At 41.8% G+C, this 16306-nt stretch overlaps 1 protein-coding gene across 1 annotated transcript; it reads left to right on the top strand.

Annotated features, from left to right (window-relative positions):
* Nucleotides 1-7454: 7454 nt before the first annotated feature.
* Nucleotides 7455-8269, top strand: LOC122773892 (zona pellucida sperm-binding protein 3-like). The gene is made up of 2 exons (XM_044032872.1): nucleotides 7455-7966; nucleotides 8055-8269. The coding sequence occupies exons 1-2, from the start codon at nucleotides 7487-7489 to the stop codon at nucleotides 8181-8183; spliced, it is 609 nt and encodes a 202-aa protein (XP_043888807.1). The 5' UTR covers nucleotides 7455-7486; the 3' UTR covers nucleotides 8184-8269.
* The last annotated feature ends 8037 nt before the right edge of the window (nucleotides 8270-16306 follow it).

Below are 16306 nucleotides of genomic sequence, written 5' to 3'. Positions count from 1 at the left end.
TGAATATTCATAAAACAGTTCATACTTTCCACATACAAACCCACTGAGAGCCGCTGTGGTCCATGTGACATGAATGTCATCCGCTCATTTCCACACTGGTTTGTATGAATGATCTGCACGTACCACAGATCACGTCCACCAACCCTTGTTTCTGTGAGAGAGACGACACAGCAGCACCAGCTCCCACACATTTACAACTCAGCGCACACGGAATTAAAAGTAAATACAAATGAGGGAGATTTCCTGGTGAGAAATTGCTGTTACTCAAATGGAATATGTACACGCATACAGATGTGGGACGTGGTGAGGATGACGTGGCCCTTAGGGTGCAGACTTTCCAGAGGGCCACACTGACATACATGAAGCAAGCGAAGGACAACAAATAAAAGTTATTTTTTTTGTTTTGTTTTGTTTTTTAAAGTAAAAATACCTTCTTTTTTTGCTGCGACATGTGACCTCACTGATAATAAGTCTGGCTGTGTTTAGTATTTGCAGTAACTTAGCATAGCTTTAGCATAGCTCTCCACAGATCCTGAGTGTTGTCGCTTTGACCGTCTACTGCTAATATCACGACATTGATCTGTTATTTGAGTCAACCTGAGGTGTAACGTATGAAGGCGTCGCAGACCAGTTTCCATGGTTACTGTCTTCTTTGTTGTTGCAAAAGGTGACCGCCGACTGGATTGGAAAGTGTTGTGCGACAGGGCACAGCACTTCAGTCAGACCGTGCGCTGTGCATGGATTTCTCCATGTAGGATCCACGTGGACCTCTGCAGACACATAGATGCAGAAAGCTCTTAAATGTGAGTGAGGGTTAGACCGCACTCTGTTAGGGTTTGACTCAGGAACCGGGGTGAGTAATGGTGGATGTCGACGGCGTCCAACGAAGCAACGCTGAGCGTCTGAACACAGGACTAGTAAAGTCAACGAGACGCAAGAGCAAACAGAAGAACCATTAAAAAAAAAAACACCACAACCCAAATGAAGAGCAGGGGTAGAGAGCACTGATTAGTGGCGGGTGAGTCTAAGGTGCAGGTGAGCTGATTGGAGGCCACGCCTCCAGCACAAACACATATTAAATTGTACATATATCTCTGATGGGTCACAAATGTTACAAACCTACAAAAAAAGCCTCATTATCCCTCAGAAAAAACATCTTGACCACAGGAGGAGGAGTCAAAGAAAGGTCTGCAGTACCGCCGCCCCGCATGTTACACACCTGATAATAACGTCCCGTTCACGTTTAACTGTGTTAAAACATACATGACTGACAGCAGAGAGAGAGAGAGTATAATGGCAGGCACTTTGGCAGCCATGTTCTACACTGTGTTAAACTGAGATTGCGGTGTCCTTTTTAAATGCTTTACTTATTGGACATCATCATACAAAAATATAATATTATGTTAACAGCTTGAAAACAATGGATTTCTGCTGGCTGCTGCCTTCACTGTGTGACTCATTAAAACATTCACGATAATGAGGAATTCAATCAAACTCTGCTTAGAGCCACTAAAAAGGTTTCGGGCGACGCAGCCAAGTGCTTTTAAAAACAATGAGTTGAATCTTTCAAAATTCTGCGGCTAACAAGTAACCAGTGAAGTGAGCCATGAACAGGACTGATATGGTTGAGTCTCCACGTGTTATTGAAGAGCCCAGCAGCTTGTTCTTGGCTCCACCGTGATCACGGCGAGCTGCACGAGTGAAAACACAAAGACACAGCAGTCCAGGAATGTTGAGGGTTTCTAGGTTTGATGATAAAGTGCTTGTGTTTACACTCAGAAGGCTTTATGTTCTCGTATCGTTGTAAAAACACAAAGCAAATCACAGTAGAGTTTTGCCATTCACTCATTCACACACAAACGTTCACACTATGCAGCAAAATCTCCCAGATTTGGCTCTGTAAGGAATCACAGTTTTTTCCATGTATAGGATTTGTTGTTATTATTGCGTTGGATCTTTGTGAACGCAAACAACTTACGTTACATTTGACATTATTTATACGTTGTTGATCATGCCTCGCTGTGTTGTTTTCAGCATGTTTGCAGCCGTCTCTGTCTCGGCATAAAGCAAAGAGAATGTTGCCTGGTGACGCGAGATCCAAACTCAAAACACGGGGAGAGTCACGTGCGCTTCATGTCAACGAGATTTGTTTATATTTAAAAATGACACACCACGACTTTAAGATGACATGACATGCGCTAAATCAAGCCGTTTATAACCCAACCCTGGGTATAATATTAGGTGGTACACAAATGGTGGTAGAAATATCTAGAAATATTGTCATATGCACAAAATCACCACTTGTGTATTGGGACACAACAGTGTTCTATCACACACCTGCTGTCAGTCATTGCCTGATCCCCAGCTTGACCTCTGATGACTGTGACGCATATAAACTCACTGCTCTAATGACACGTGACCGCGTCAGTGACACTGATTAGTCAGGGCTCTGGACTGAGGTCTCTGCACGTCTGCACCGTCTCAGTGTCACCACATGTTCCGTGAACACCAGGAAAAGGTCACAAGTCACTCCTCCGTCCTCACATGCAGTCGCGAGCGTCCGCTCTGCCTCGGGGTCGGAGCCGCGTTTCACCTCAGAGCCCACGAGTGACTGTGGTTCTCCAGCTCTGCCGTGTCACTTCTGCTCTTAGAACCAAACCCAGTCTCCAGGATCAGGTGTTATGACACGTGTGAGCTCACGTTTCTCAACCACATGAACGTGTTGACAGACACGCGGAACACTGTGATAGTGTTTTAATTGCTGTTTGTGTTTTTGCTGAGTGGAGGAAATTAGGGTGAGGACATCCGGTGTTTTCCGGTGATGAATGTAGGTTAGGTTTAACACCTGATTAAAGATCATAAAAAAAGATTATGGCTTCACCCTGAAAAGCCTTCACTACACTACAAAATATTTATGAAAACGGATTTTACACTTTGCCAAATGTCACTTTAAATTTCTTTCTCTATTCAAAATGTGCAAATGTAACGAGATTTACAGAAAAGTAAAATAGCAACATATTCTACCAAAGACATCATCATCATCATTGTCATAATTGAACATCATCTTTAATCAATGGACACTAAATCACATTCATTTATTTGTATATGACAAAGCACAAATACAGTCAGAATAATCAAGAACATAAAGGAATATGAAGCATTTGCAACATGACGACTCAATGCAGAGATCTGAACAGAACATTGACAGTAAAAGAACTCCATTTGTTCTGTGTCTGAAAGAGAAGTGTGACCTTATACGCCTTTAAATGTCATAAACTTCAACGTTAAAAACCTTGCTCTTCAGTTAACATATATACTCAGCCACGTGAGACAGGATGGAAGTGGTTTTGTTTGCATTTCATTTCTTCTGACATGCACTTCCTGTGAAAAGCAGCCAGGTGAGAAACTTTCGGGTGTTTTTTTCTGTAACTGTAACACATTGTGCAGATCCTGTCAGAGAGTTCAATATCAGCAGATTATGAGAGTCTGAGATTGTCTGTGGACGGATAATAAAACAACTGTTTACTGCACCTTTAACTTCACAAATAAGAAGGATTGTTCAGGGTTATTTTTACATGGACATCTTGATACTTTTACTAAAAACTGTAGTTTAATCAGCTCCACGCGTGTTTCTCAGTATCGCAGCGGCACTGAGCTGGTGAAGTGAGGCGGCTGCAGAGTGAAAACACAAAAAAGGCTCCATGAACAGTTTCAGAAGTGAATCCTCTGCCTCAAAACCCCAGTTTTTGAGTAGTTTGACGGGATAAACACTTCCTGTCCCTGCCCTGCAGCTGCATACGAACACATGCTCCCTAACAACAAACAACTCACCCTTAAGGCACACACTGCTGCTTTAAATACACTCTCTGAATAAATAAATGATAAATTATCAGTTTTCAACACTTATAGTGTAGTTCTCTGGGCAAAAGTGTTGCCATAAGACTTTCTGCACACACACACACACACACACACCACACACACACACACACACACACACACACACATCTGACACCTCACTGCATTAATTTCATTAGCCAGATAAAAGACTAAGCTCTCTGACAAAGAACCTGTCGTCACGTCAGCGGTTCTGCAGCCGCTCACATTCCTCTGTAGAACTCATGCAGCCTGTCACCACTTGTTCACTCACTCATGAATGTGTGGCATCATGTGCCAGCTCACTCACTCACTCACTCACTCACTCAGGCATTTGAGGGCAAAAGCGTTGCTTTATTTCATTTACTATCCCACCCCTAAGTTATGATATTAGCATTTAATTTGCCAGATTATTATACTTACAGTTAACATACATTTACACCAGTAATGTGTGCTGCAGCATCTAAAGACTCTCCCTCGGTTATATTATTACATCTGTGGTGGCAATTAATACAAGTATTTCACCTGTGTGCACATGCAAACCGCCACCCTTTGAATCCACAGACAAAACAACTCATTACTGGCTCTTGCTCGCATGGAAACAAACCTTTTTTTCAGACACCCGAGGCCAGGATCTCTTTTTCTTCTGCTCCAGTTAAACTCAATCCATCACTCAGTATGTTTTTATTAATACAGATTGTTCACAGCCAAATGGCAAAAATGAATTTGACACATCTCCTATTCCAAAACAACAGAACTAATGGTTGAACGGTTGCAGCACATGGATGAGCACTCGGTGCCTGATTTAGGACCATTTACTGCCCTCGCTCATCTCCTCTCCTTCCCTGCATGCTCTTTCTTCACTGGCCTTGGAAAACGTGGCAAAAACAAGCAATGATGCCTCCTCAATGATCAAACCCTTATATCCTGATTCTGTCTGTCACCTAGAGAGGGCAACGTGAAAGAGAAGCACTGGGACTGTTTGTTCTGGCCGTGACCTCCTTCATATCACACGCTCTTATCTGTGCTTGTGTATGCACACAGTCTGCACGACAGCCTTGGTTGCTATAGTTATTTTATTACTGCTGATGAGAGCGGAGCATTATGTTCCTAAACAACCAAAGGAAACGAGTGACCTGAGTGTTTAGTGACCTGTGATTGCAGTGCTTTACACACAGCACATCTTCCTCTGTCACGTCTCATTCACACAGTGAGGACAGTTTGGGATTCAGCGTCCTGTTCGTCAGCCCGCGGTGACCCCGCCCATAAACTCCAATTTTAAAGCCTTCAGTTTAGTATATTTGTCTCACTCTGTAACGTCATAAAACCACATTTCCAAAAAAAAAAAAAAAACCCAGCTCAAATGCCCCTTTATGTAAACTGAAGCATTGTGCAATCTGTGAGTGACAGGCATTCATTCTGCCTCGCTTTGCAACTGTTGCTATGGTAACCGCCTCCCCTCCAACCATGAGATGCAGTGTTACTTCAGGCACTCTGCTCAAACATACAGCACCCTTCGCGCAGATAATAAAAAAGGAGGTAAACAAGAGCTTCACACTGACACAAACAACAAAACAACAACATGCATTAGCACACGCACACACACACACACACACTAGTAGTGATCTGTGTTGTTGTATTAATACTGCCGTGTTACTCTCTTCTCTAACCCACATCTATGTGTAAGTGCATGGAATTATTATCAGTGATGCTCAAATGTTTATGCATGCAATGATCTTATTCACATCTCTCCTAATGTGTGACTGTTTGGGCTCAAGCATCGCCATCTATGACCAGACACTGCTCATCCCTATGAAACCAAGCCCTAAAGATAATTAATACAGTCATGAAATAATTGGCTGCCAATCACTGCCAATTGCTTAACTTTGAGAGCTTCATTTATCGTTGTTTTCTCAAACTCATCTCAAATGTTTACACCAGGGGTGTCAAACTCATTTTTGATGAGGACATGTGAATGATGAGCACATGTGAGTGATGAGGACATGTGAATTATGAGGACATGTGAATGATGAGGACAGGTGAATGATGAAGACAGGTGAATGATGAAGACATGTGAGTGATGAGGACATGTGAATAATGAGGACATGTGAATGATGAGGACATGTAAGTGATGAGGACATGTGAATAATGAGGACAGGTGAATGATGAGGACATATGAGTGATGAGGACATGTGAGTGATGAGGACATCTGAATGATGAAGACAGGTGAATGATGAAGACATGTGAGTGATGAGGACATAATGAGGACATGTGAATGATGAGGACATGTAAGTGATGAGGACATGTGAATAATGAGGACAGGTGAATGATGAGGACATATGAGTGATGAGGACATGTGAATGATGAAGACAGGTGAATGATGAAGACATGTGAGTGATGAGGACATGTGAATAATGAGGACATGTGAATAATGAGGACATGTGAATGATGAGGACATGTAAGTGATGAGGGCATGTGAATAATGAGGACAGGTGAATGATAAGGACATGTGAATGTTGAGGACATGTGAGTGATGAGGACATGTGAATGATGAGGACAGGTGAATGACGAGGACATGTGAGTGATGAGAACATGTGAATGATGAGGACATGTGCATGATGAGGACATGTGAATGATGAAGACAGGTTGGCTTTAATCAAGGTCCCTGAGTGAGTGAGAAAGTTAAAGCATTTATGACCTTTGACCCATTCTGACTGACACGTTATGTGTTTGCACATTTTATTTTGTCTGCACTTTCATTTGTAAACGTTTGCCTTTAAATAAAAACAATTCATGTGAGATTTGTGTTCCCTTGTCCTTTTTTACAAGACACAAGAAAGAACCCTAACCTTGTTAAAAAAGTAACTTTTACTCTGAGTACATTTTAAACAAGCTACTTCTTTACTTAAACTTGAGTTCATTTTTAGACCAGTACTTTTACTTGTACTTAGGTAAATGTCATCAGAGTAGTTGAGTAGAATACTTCAGTACTCGTTCCACCTCTGATGGTAACTGTAAAATACCATATCTTAAGACCACATTTGGACAAGCCGCATTCTAAGGGCTGTCATCTCTGTATCGCATTGTCCACAGAAACCAAAATAATATCAGAAATAAAACTGTTTACTACAAAGGTTAAGTGCTGGCTAAAAACACAACAGCGCTCTACCCATAATACATTCTATTTATCATGTCGGCAACACTTTTCTATTACTGCTGGTCAACATGGGGCTAATGAGTACTTTGGTTTAAAGTCGAGCTAGAATCTAAATGTAGAATAAACCGCTCACTTTGTTAATGTACGTACATCAGTGTCTCCCAGGATATAATATATATAATTGCTCCATAAGAAGCTGTAAGTGTGAGATTTCACACACGGTAAGAGCATATATATTTTATAGTACAAATCTCCAAAGTCTGTGAATGATGGTTGTTTATATTTCCCTCTCAAGCAGCTTTTTAAACTACTGACCGTTAACGACGCCGGCCATGCAGCTGCGAGGCCACACGTGTGGACAGAGATTCAGCTAATTGTGCAGAGGGAGGAGCTTCCGCCTTTGTCTGCTCATGTTAAAACACAGCCGCACGGCGCAGCATCTGTTTGTTTGCAATAATGTTGGGCTCCAGTGTGATTATTGTGTTTCTACTCGCATGTGTGAGTTTTAGCGACGCGTTCTCCCTCAGTAGGAGAGTGCCGACCTACTGGAGAGCTGAGGCCCAAAGACATGCGACAGCACCACCGGAGAGGAAGCCCTCCAGGTCGTCTGCTCAGCAATACAACGGCCTCCAGGTGGAGCAGAGCCACGTGACGGACGGTGCTCTCGCCTGGAGGTTTCCGGAAGCTCCCGTGGATCCAGTGACGAGGCCTCCTGTTGAGTTTGAAGTGCGGAGGCCGGTGACGCCTGACCGCATTGCTGTGAGGTGTGGGGAGAGCAGGATCCAGGTGGAACTGTATCAGGACCTGCTGGGCCTCAACAAGCTGATCCAACCGGAGGAAATCAACCTTGGTGGTTGTCCACCCACTGAAATTGACGACTTGTCTCATGTGCTCGTCTTTGAGTCGGAGCTGCATGGCTGTGGCAGCACACTTATGGTATGAGTTTTAAATTTTTATTAATCTAATCTTTTTGTTTAATTTCAGACAAAGACACATTTAATTGTGCGTTGTTTTTTTTCCCGAGATGACGGAGGACAACTTCATTTATACCTTCACACTGGTCTACAACCCAAAAGTGTTGGACAAAAGTGGCATCACAAGGCGTCAGAGTGCCGTCATCGGAGTGGAGTGCCATTACCCGAGGAGGATTTAAATCTCTCGTTGGCTCGATGAGACTTTGGTTTACTGTTTTATAGCAACAACAAAAAAAAACATCATTAAAACACTATTTTGAAGAAAGACGAGTCCTAAATGTCTGATCCATGAGTTGGAAGTTCACACCCTATAACTATTTACTTCCCACAGTACAACACCAGTTCTTTAAATACCAACATTGCTCATGTGGTGATGTGCAAAACAAAAGATTTAATTATTTATCAAAGTGTGGATGAGAAGCAGGGAGTGCTGCAACTGTAAAGTGGAGCATTTGCTAGGGAGCAGCAGCAGCAGCAGCAGCAGTGGTGCAACCACTGAAAATTTCCCAAGGGACGATTGACGCCTTGGATATTTACACAGCCGGGCGAATTTAATGGTGTTAATTAGTATGAGGGAAACGGACGGATAGACATTTGAGTCACAGGATTCCAGTGGTGTGAAGCGTCGACGTATAAACCAATAGAATTCGTCACTACACGGAAGTTTATGTTTTACTTCGTCACTACACGGAAGTTTATGTTTTTGTAGAGCGCTCGCATCCTTAAACCAAAATCTAGTCAATTCAAATGTATTATTTGGTGACTTCTGTTTGAGAAATCTTTCATTGGGATTTCCTAAACACACTTTGCAGCAGCAGACCAGCTGCTCCCATGTTGGAGTTCAAAATGTTGGGCTTTGGTGCAGTTACATTTCTCAGTCCAACCCTATGCTGCTGTTGAGGAGGTTTTCAACACTGTATGTGGTATTAGATCGAGCTCCTGACCACAGAACACACTCTAATGCAATCAACTATAAACACTAGATCTCTGACATCTGCAGCAGGACTGATAGTGCGTCTGTTAGTGTCTCCTCGTAAGACCGAGTTCAGCGGGTTCTACGTGTGACGACATCGGGGTTTAATTAGTTTTGTTGTGAATTATTGTGTATCTGGACTGAGATTATGCTTCATAGCTCTATTCACACGTTTGAAAACAAACGCACAATTCATTTTCACATTCTAAATAAAACACTCCGACTTACAGTAATCTATAAGAAATCCCCCTTTTCTTTACTGGCAAACACATACAGCCTGGTTGAGTTTGAAGCAAACACTTTAAAGCACTTTTGTTTACACTGTTTTCTGGGATTATGCTGCGTAAATAATATGTTGACAAGACGTTAACACACACAAGAGCAGAAGAGAGGCAAGGCAAATGGCCCCGGGCCCCGTTACGGAGTTTCTAAACGTGGTGTGATTAGTGTCACCTACAGAGCCGTGAATGAGAGGTGTCCTGCAGAGCCGGAGCTCATCGTCACCTTGTTGGAGGAAAAGTGCTGCTGTGAGTGAGGGAGGAGGGAAGGAAGGGAAATATACTGATATACAAACCAGACCATCTATAGAATTTGAGATTGCATTAGCATCCATTTAGAAAACAAGGAAAAGCTTGAATTTCTCTTCCCTCAACACTCAGTACTAGTTAGAATCTTTATTGTTGTAGTTTGTTTAAATAGCAGTGTGTGTGTCATCTGCAGTGTTGTAATGTAATGTACTTAAGTGCAATTATTGTACTTAAGTACAAATTCATGTTTACTTTTACTCCACTCCATCTCCTTTTACTATCTCTGTTACTCGTTACTACGAAACAAAATCAGAAGAAGAAGAAGAGTTCTGGTAATGATCTGTATTTCTATAGAGCTTTCCTAGTCTTACACTGCAGCTTTGCCCTTCACACATCTTTCATACCCATTCACATGCTGCAATATGGGGTCAAGTGTCTTGCTCAAGGACACACAGAGCCAGGAATTGAACCCACAACCTTCCAGTATTACTTCTAAAACTTCTGTACAATTTATATCAGAAAAATAATTTTGATTAATGTCATATACATTAAGTAATATTATAAAAAGTGACTTCAACCTCAACCAAAGTCAGTTTCTGGTAAGATACTTCCTCAAGATACTTTGTACAAGACTTTTTTTAAATATAGTGAAGAAGAAAGAGGAAGGCATCAGAAGCAAAGTTCTCATGACCGTATATGTGAAGTGTTGCTAAACAACGAGAAATGGTGAAAGGCTTGTGTAAGAATGGAGGTATTTTATTTTCCCAGAAGCACAAGCACCTCACACAACTGATGTCACCTTCCGTGGAGCCACACAGTGTTTGCTAATTTCGGTTAAGTGTGTGAACACAGCAGTTGCTGATGTTATAATGTTAACCGTCTTGAGGCTCTGGGAACTTTGTATGAACGCGTTTAAAAGAAGGAGACTTTAGAGCCGAGGTCTCTAACTTGTGGCCCCTCAGTCGATTTGTTGTTTTTGATATTTGTAGATTCATTTTGCATTGGGGCCACATGGTTGGTGTCGTGGTTAGCACTCTTGGGTTTCGAGCCCTGGGTTGGAACATGAGCCTTTTTCTGCATGAAGTTTGCATGTTCTCCCCCGTGTGTGCGGGGGTTTTCTCCAGCTTCCTCCCACAGTCCAAAAACATGCAATATGGGGATTAGTTGAATTGGACACCCTATATTGACCATGTGAGTCAATATTTGTTTGTCTTTATGTGACACTGCAATGAACTGGCGATCTGTCCAGGGCCTGTTGTAGCTTAGATAAGCACAGATATAAGCACAGAGACACTCATTGAGGATAAAGCGGTTTTTTTATATTGTGAATTATATATCGTTATGCATCAAAACAAGCCCCTTTATTTTGAAATTATGTAAAATATTGTCACCAATGTTGATTGAACAGTTGTTTTCCCCCACATGACTGGCCCCTCTTTACCAGACTTGACACTCATGTGGCCCTCAGGTCATTTGAGTTTGAGGCCCCTCCTTTAGTAAGGCTTTATTGTCAGTTGGTGAAAATGTCATGTTTCAAATCTATATAGCTTATATGATGCAAATCTCATGAACTGGCCCAAGGTCATATCCTTCTTTCTTTCTTTCTTTCTTTCTTTTCTTTCTTTCTTTCTTTCTTGAAGGTAATTTCAGTATTTTTGTCTCTCTCGCTCTCTGATTTTAGTCTAATAATATATAATAATAATCACAGCCACGGTTCTGTAATGAGTGGCCTGAGTGGCGTCGCTTCTTGGTTGCACTGATGTTATTATATTTGATATTATTTACAGTCTCACAAACTGGCAAACATTGCTTGATTACTGTTCTGTTGTTGACCTCCTTTCAGCTTAGACCTGACGTCAGAGCTGAATGAGCAAACTTCTCATTCCCAAAAAAAAACCCCTTGACATTAAGATCCAGAATCAACATGTAACCTCTAAGGGGGCCAAGCTGTGACTGTAATTCGTCCTGTGTTTATCCTTCTCCATTCTTCTTGGAACGCTCGCTGCTCTCCACTGCTTGTGTTTTATTGTTGTAGGATGTCAGACCTCCAGTGTTTTCTGGAAAATCTTTCATCATTAATGTTTCTGTCACGACAACGCGCCGTGTTATTGCTTTGTTTGTCTTGTGTGTGACTTTTTCTTGGAGGCCCTGCGCTGTAAATCACCGAGCAGCTGTTTCGCTTCATGCTCGTGCTCCTCAGAAGATCAGCTCTGGCTCAGCAGTCCCACTGAAAATCCCTGCACTCGTTTGACTCCCCGAGAGAAGCAAACGTCCTCCAGTAACCTCACAGCACGCCCGTCTCAAGGCTGACACAAGAAGCAGAAGCAATTAAGGATATTACTCATGACTCTATTCTATCTAGGTGAGTCTGTCTCTTGGGTTTGGAAGTTTTAGTTTCACCTTAAATCTCACAGTTAGTTTCACACATAGGAAAATAAGTAATCAAGTACATCAGTGTCCCTGGGACAGGTCAGAGTTGTATATGGAGGAGTTTGACCGTGCTCTAAAAGTTCAACGAAAACACCAGTGGACGTGTTATAATCTGGATATCTAAATCCAAACAACTCTTCAATGCCCTGTAAACAGCTCACATGGAACCAAGGTTAGCTGGTTGGTTAACCTTCAGTGCAGCGACACAGGAAGGAAGGAAGAGGGACATTCACAGTGTCGTCATTTGTTCCTGTACTTAAGAACAAACTATTTGTATTTCTATCAACTTTTACTATCTTCATAACTCCCAAATACAATCAGAGGCAGAAGCGTTGGTAAATGCTCTGTATTTATAGCATTTCTTGAGGCTTGATGAGCCCTCAAAGCTGCTTTACACTACAGTTTTTCCAGTTTTGCCCAAGGACACATTGGCATAATATAAACTAGTAGACCCTGGGAAATTAACCCACAACCTTCCAGATAAAAGACAACTTGCTCTACCACTGAACCACTGTTACTCTATTCCAACTCCTCAATTTTAATTTACTTTTACTTCTATGACTAGGCAAATTTGAGAATGTTTTCAATTGAAAAGAGCCAATGTAGGACTATTTAACTTGAATTTCTCTAGAACTGTGCAGGTAAAAGTCTGATTTCCAGTATGCTCCTCGTCATAGATGTCCTGAACACAACTTAGAGGAATTTAAATCAAATCAAGTCAAAAATGTGCATACAACAAGAAAGCTGGTGGTGTTTAGTTGCTGTCTTGTGTCAATGTTGGTTCCTGTTTTATTTTGAAATTTCTCTCTCCTCTCGTTTCAGGTAACTTCCCCTTGTTGTTTCCTGCCAGTCTGATTGTTTGCCCCGCCCTGATTGCTTCCACCTGTTCCCCACCTTGTGTATATTATGGTCTGCGTGTGTCCAGTTCGTCTTGTCTTGTGAACCAGAGAAGCAGCGTAACTCCTGCACTTTTATCTTGTCAGGAATGATCATATTTGCTCCATGTCAGGTTTTTGTACTTTTGTTTTGTTGTACTTTGTCAAGCCCTTGTTCTTTCTAATAGTTTTTCCCTCGAAAGAGTGATTTTGTTTGTAGCTTTAGCCTTTTTGTTGTTGCACTTTCAAAATAAAAGTTTGTTTAATCCTCACTTTGTCTCCCGAGTTGTGCAACTGTGTAGTGACCTTTACCCTGAAGGGTCATACATGCGTATCTGCTCAGTATTGAACAGCGTCTTCGCTAAAAAGGCCAGATTTCCTCAAGACTGTTAACAGAGACCAGAGAGGGTCCAGCACTTTCTCTCAGATGATCTGAATTGCATTATACTGAAAGCTTAATATTGAATTATTCATCAACAAGGCCAAAAATATGTAATTTGTGTGTATCAGCACTGCAAGGAACACGTCTGTGTGAAATATCGTACCCCTTCATGTAACAGATGGTTTGTCCAGCTCCAGTTCAATGTACCATGTATGTGCAATGAACCGTGAAGCATTGACTGGTTTGCGATGGAAGTTCACCGTTATTTTCCACCTGCCAACTCGTGATGTACATGTCGTGATAAGCTGTGTGGACAGATGGTGCCACTGTTGGTCGGCAGGACATCGATCCGCTCTGATGAAGGTTGTTGAACAAACGCTTTTAACGTCCGTGATTACCTGGGACAGGATTTCCCGTGTTTCCGTCAGCCGCTCTGATATCTGATCCATATCAGAGTTAAATATGTGACGTAAATGTGTCAATATTTGAATGGAAAATGTGTCATTTTGTGCTTTGCGGGTCGTATGTACGACGCACAGAGATGAGAAGTCATTCGAGAAGAAGCTTCTTATTCTCCAGCATCTCGAGATATGAAGAAATTAATGTGGTGGATGAAGGAATTCTCTGAGAGAAATAGTGCAAAAATACCATGACATTGGGAACATGACTTGAGGAGGATACAGAAATGAATAAGGTTAAAAATGGATTCTATGTTTACTTGAATATTGATACATCTGTGATGAGTGTTTTGGCAAATTTCATCCAAAATCCAAACATCAGAAAATGCTGTTTTCATGTGTCCTATATTCACACTCTCATCTGATTAATACCGTGTAGTAATTACCAGGAGCAACTGCTATGGGCGACGACAAAAAGCCAACAATTACGACTGCCTCGCTGTCATGGCAACCAGGACAAGGACACGGAACTGACATCTTTATGGGCTTATAATTCTGCTCCCAATGTTTTTTTGTGCAGTCGCGTCAGATGTTGCCAAGTGTGTGGGCTGAGCTGTGTGGGATACATTTAAAAATATGACCGCTCTTTTAATTCTGGGGGAGCAGCAGCAGCAGCAGCAGCAGCAATACCTGCAGAACATTGAAAACATTGAAAGACCATGAGTGGTTAATGTGATTTTATTGCTGTAAGAATAGCGGCGCATTAAACTGCAGTTCCTCAAATATCCTGTGTTCCATTTCAGAAACTTCAACCCTTGAACACTGACGCCTTCTTATTTTAACCAGAAAAGGGCCACAAAATGTCCTGTGAGTGAGGGCTTTTGCCCATTTTCCCAGAATAACTTTCACTTTTCTCTTTATCTGACAGTTATGTACAATTTACTGCATGGTAAAATAGTGTATTAACACTTTAAAATCAAGAAAAACAAAGTTTTATTTAGAAAAAAAAACAGTAGTTATACACAAACACCAGATTTTGCGTGTTCAATTTGAAATTTGAACAGTATAATACATATTTAAAATGACATTTGTTTGAGTCTTTGTCTCGATGTCCAAAAACAGGCCAGAAAATGGAAACTATGGCGCGACACTGATTCGCCGGCTTCCTGTGACAGCGTGAGTGAAATTACCGTAATAACCATGTATTCTCTCTTCACTTCTCAGCTTTCAGAAACCGCTGGAATATTTCCGATAGCACAAGCGTCACATAATTATGGTAATTATGGTCCATCAGTGGTCCCATGCTTGTCTGACTGTGGATAAAAATGGACACAGTCTTCAGTTGCAAATCAAGTGCCCTTGAGATTTTTTACTCATTTCCTGAAACGATGCCGTGTTTACGGGGACATTTTCTGAAAATGGCAAAGAAAAAGATTGTTTACATTCTGTACTGTTTTTGTCTGGACGTGGCCTTAATCACATCTCCTCTCTCTCTCTCTCTCTCTGCCTGTTCTCTCTCTGTCTGGTAAAGTTCCTCATCTGTATGCATAAAGATAACCCGTTGGATTTTCTCTACACAGTTGTTCTTCGTCAGTTTTATCGTCAGATATGTTTGTTTGTTTTCATTTCCCTCACTCTCTCTGACTAAAACAGGTGAAACACCGTGACGTGTGCAGTGTCGTGTAGTGATACGGGCCAGAAAATAGTCCCAAACTATCTGACATACTCGTGGGCAGCGGTTTTATTGTTCAAACGTGTTAACATAACATATGCATGCATGTTTGCTGTTAGTTAAGTGTTAAGTGTACTTTTCTCGCCTCCCACACGTGGCGAGATCTCGTTAAAGGATTTAACAACGTTGCATCCGCTCTACTCCTGGCATCTGTGCAATATACAACTTAAAGGTCAAAAATCCGAACTATGCCTTTAAGGTCTGTGGCAACACAGTGGATATTTTTGTACCTCCAGCTGTTCATCATCTTCCATCGCCACACGTCCACAAAGAGTGACTCACGGCGCACTTTATTAATTCCTTTGTTTACTGTACTTTGGCCTTTTGTGCGTAGCAGAGGGTTGATTTCAGAGTGTGCTGCCATGACTGATCGTGCGTTGCCAGCTCTCCCTCTGTGCTTTCGCTTCACTGACTTGCTGACGCGGAAAAGTTATGACAGTTAACAATTGTCTCTGTCTGGTTGAAAATCCCTCAACGGGAGTTTGGTCAAAGTTCAGATGGGTGGCGAGAGAAAAAGTCTCTCCCGTTACATTCTTTCAGTCTTATCTCCTGACACAGTCACGCGGTAAATACACATGTCTGAGCCACTCACAGGTGAAGATACTGTGTGTGTTGTAAACATAATATGTACATATATGTGCATGAGCTGGGAAAACATCATGTTTCCTCTCTTAGTGTCATCGTCCTCTTCATGAAACACACACTGGAACGTCGCCATTAGAACAATCTGCAACAAATCTTCTGACTCTAAATGGTCTGCTCTTTGGAGGATGTCTCATTTTGTTACACGCCACCTCCTACCCCTCTGCTCGTGGTGAGACTTTGCCATAAATACTTTGTCAATAGTGGAAATTTGTCAAAAATAACGTCATCTGCTGGAAAAAAGGGGATTTAGTTCTATGGGAAGTAGCTCAGATCATTCACCATAGACTCAATGACTACTAAACCTATCAACCTGCTCAACTGATGGACTGGATGATGAGCA

The sequence above is a fragment of the Solea senegalensis genome, linkage group LG8, assembly GCF_019176455.1.
Source record: "Solea senegalensis isolate Sse05_10M linkage group LG8, IFAPA_SoseM_1, whole genome shotgun sequence".
In the NCBI taxonomy this organism is placed as follows: domain Eukaryota; kingdom Metazoa; phylum Chordata; class Actinopteri; order Pleuronectiformes; family Soleidae; genus Solea; species Solea senegalensis.
This window is presented reverse-complemented; position numbering and strand designations above follow the sequence as displayed.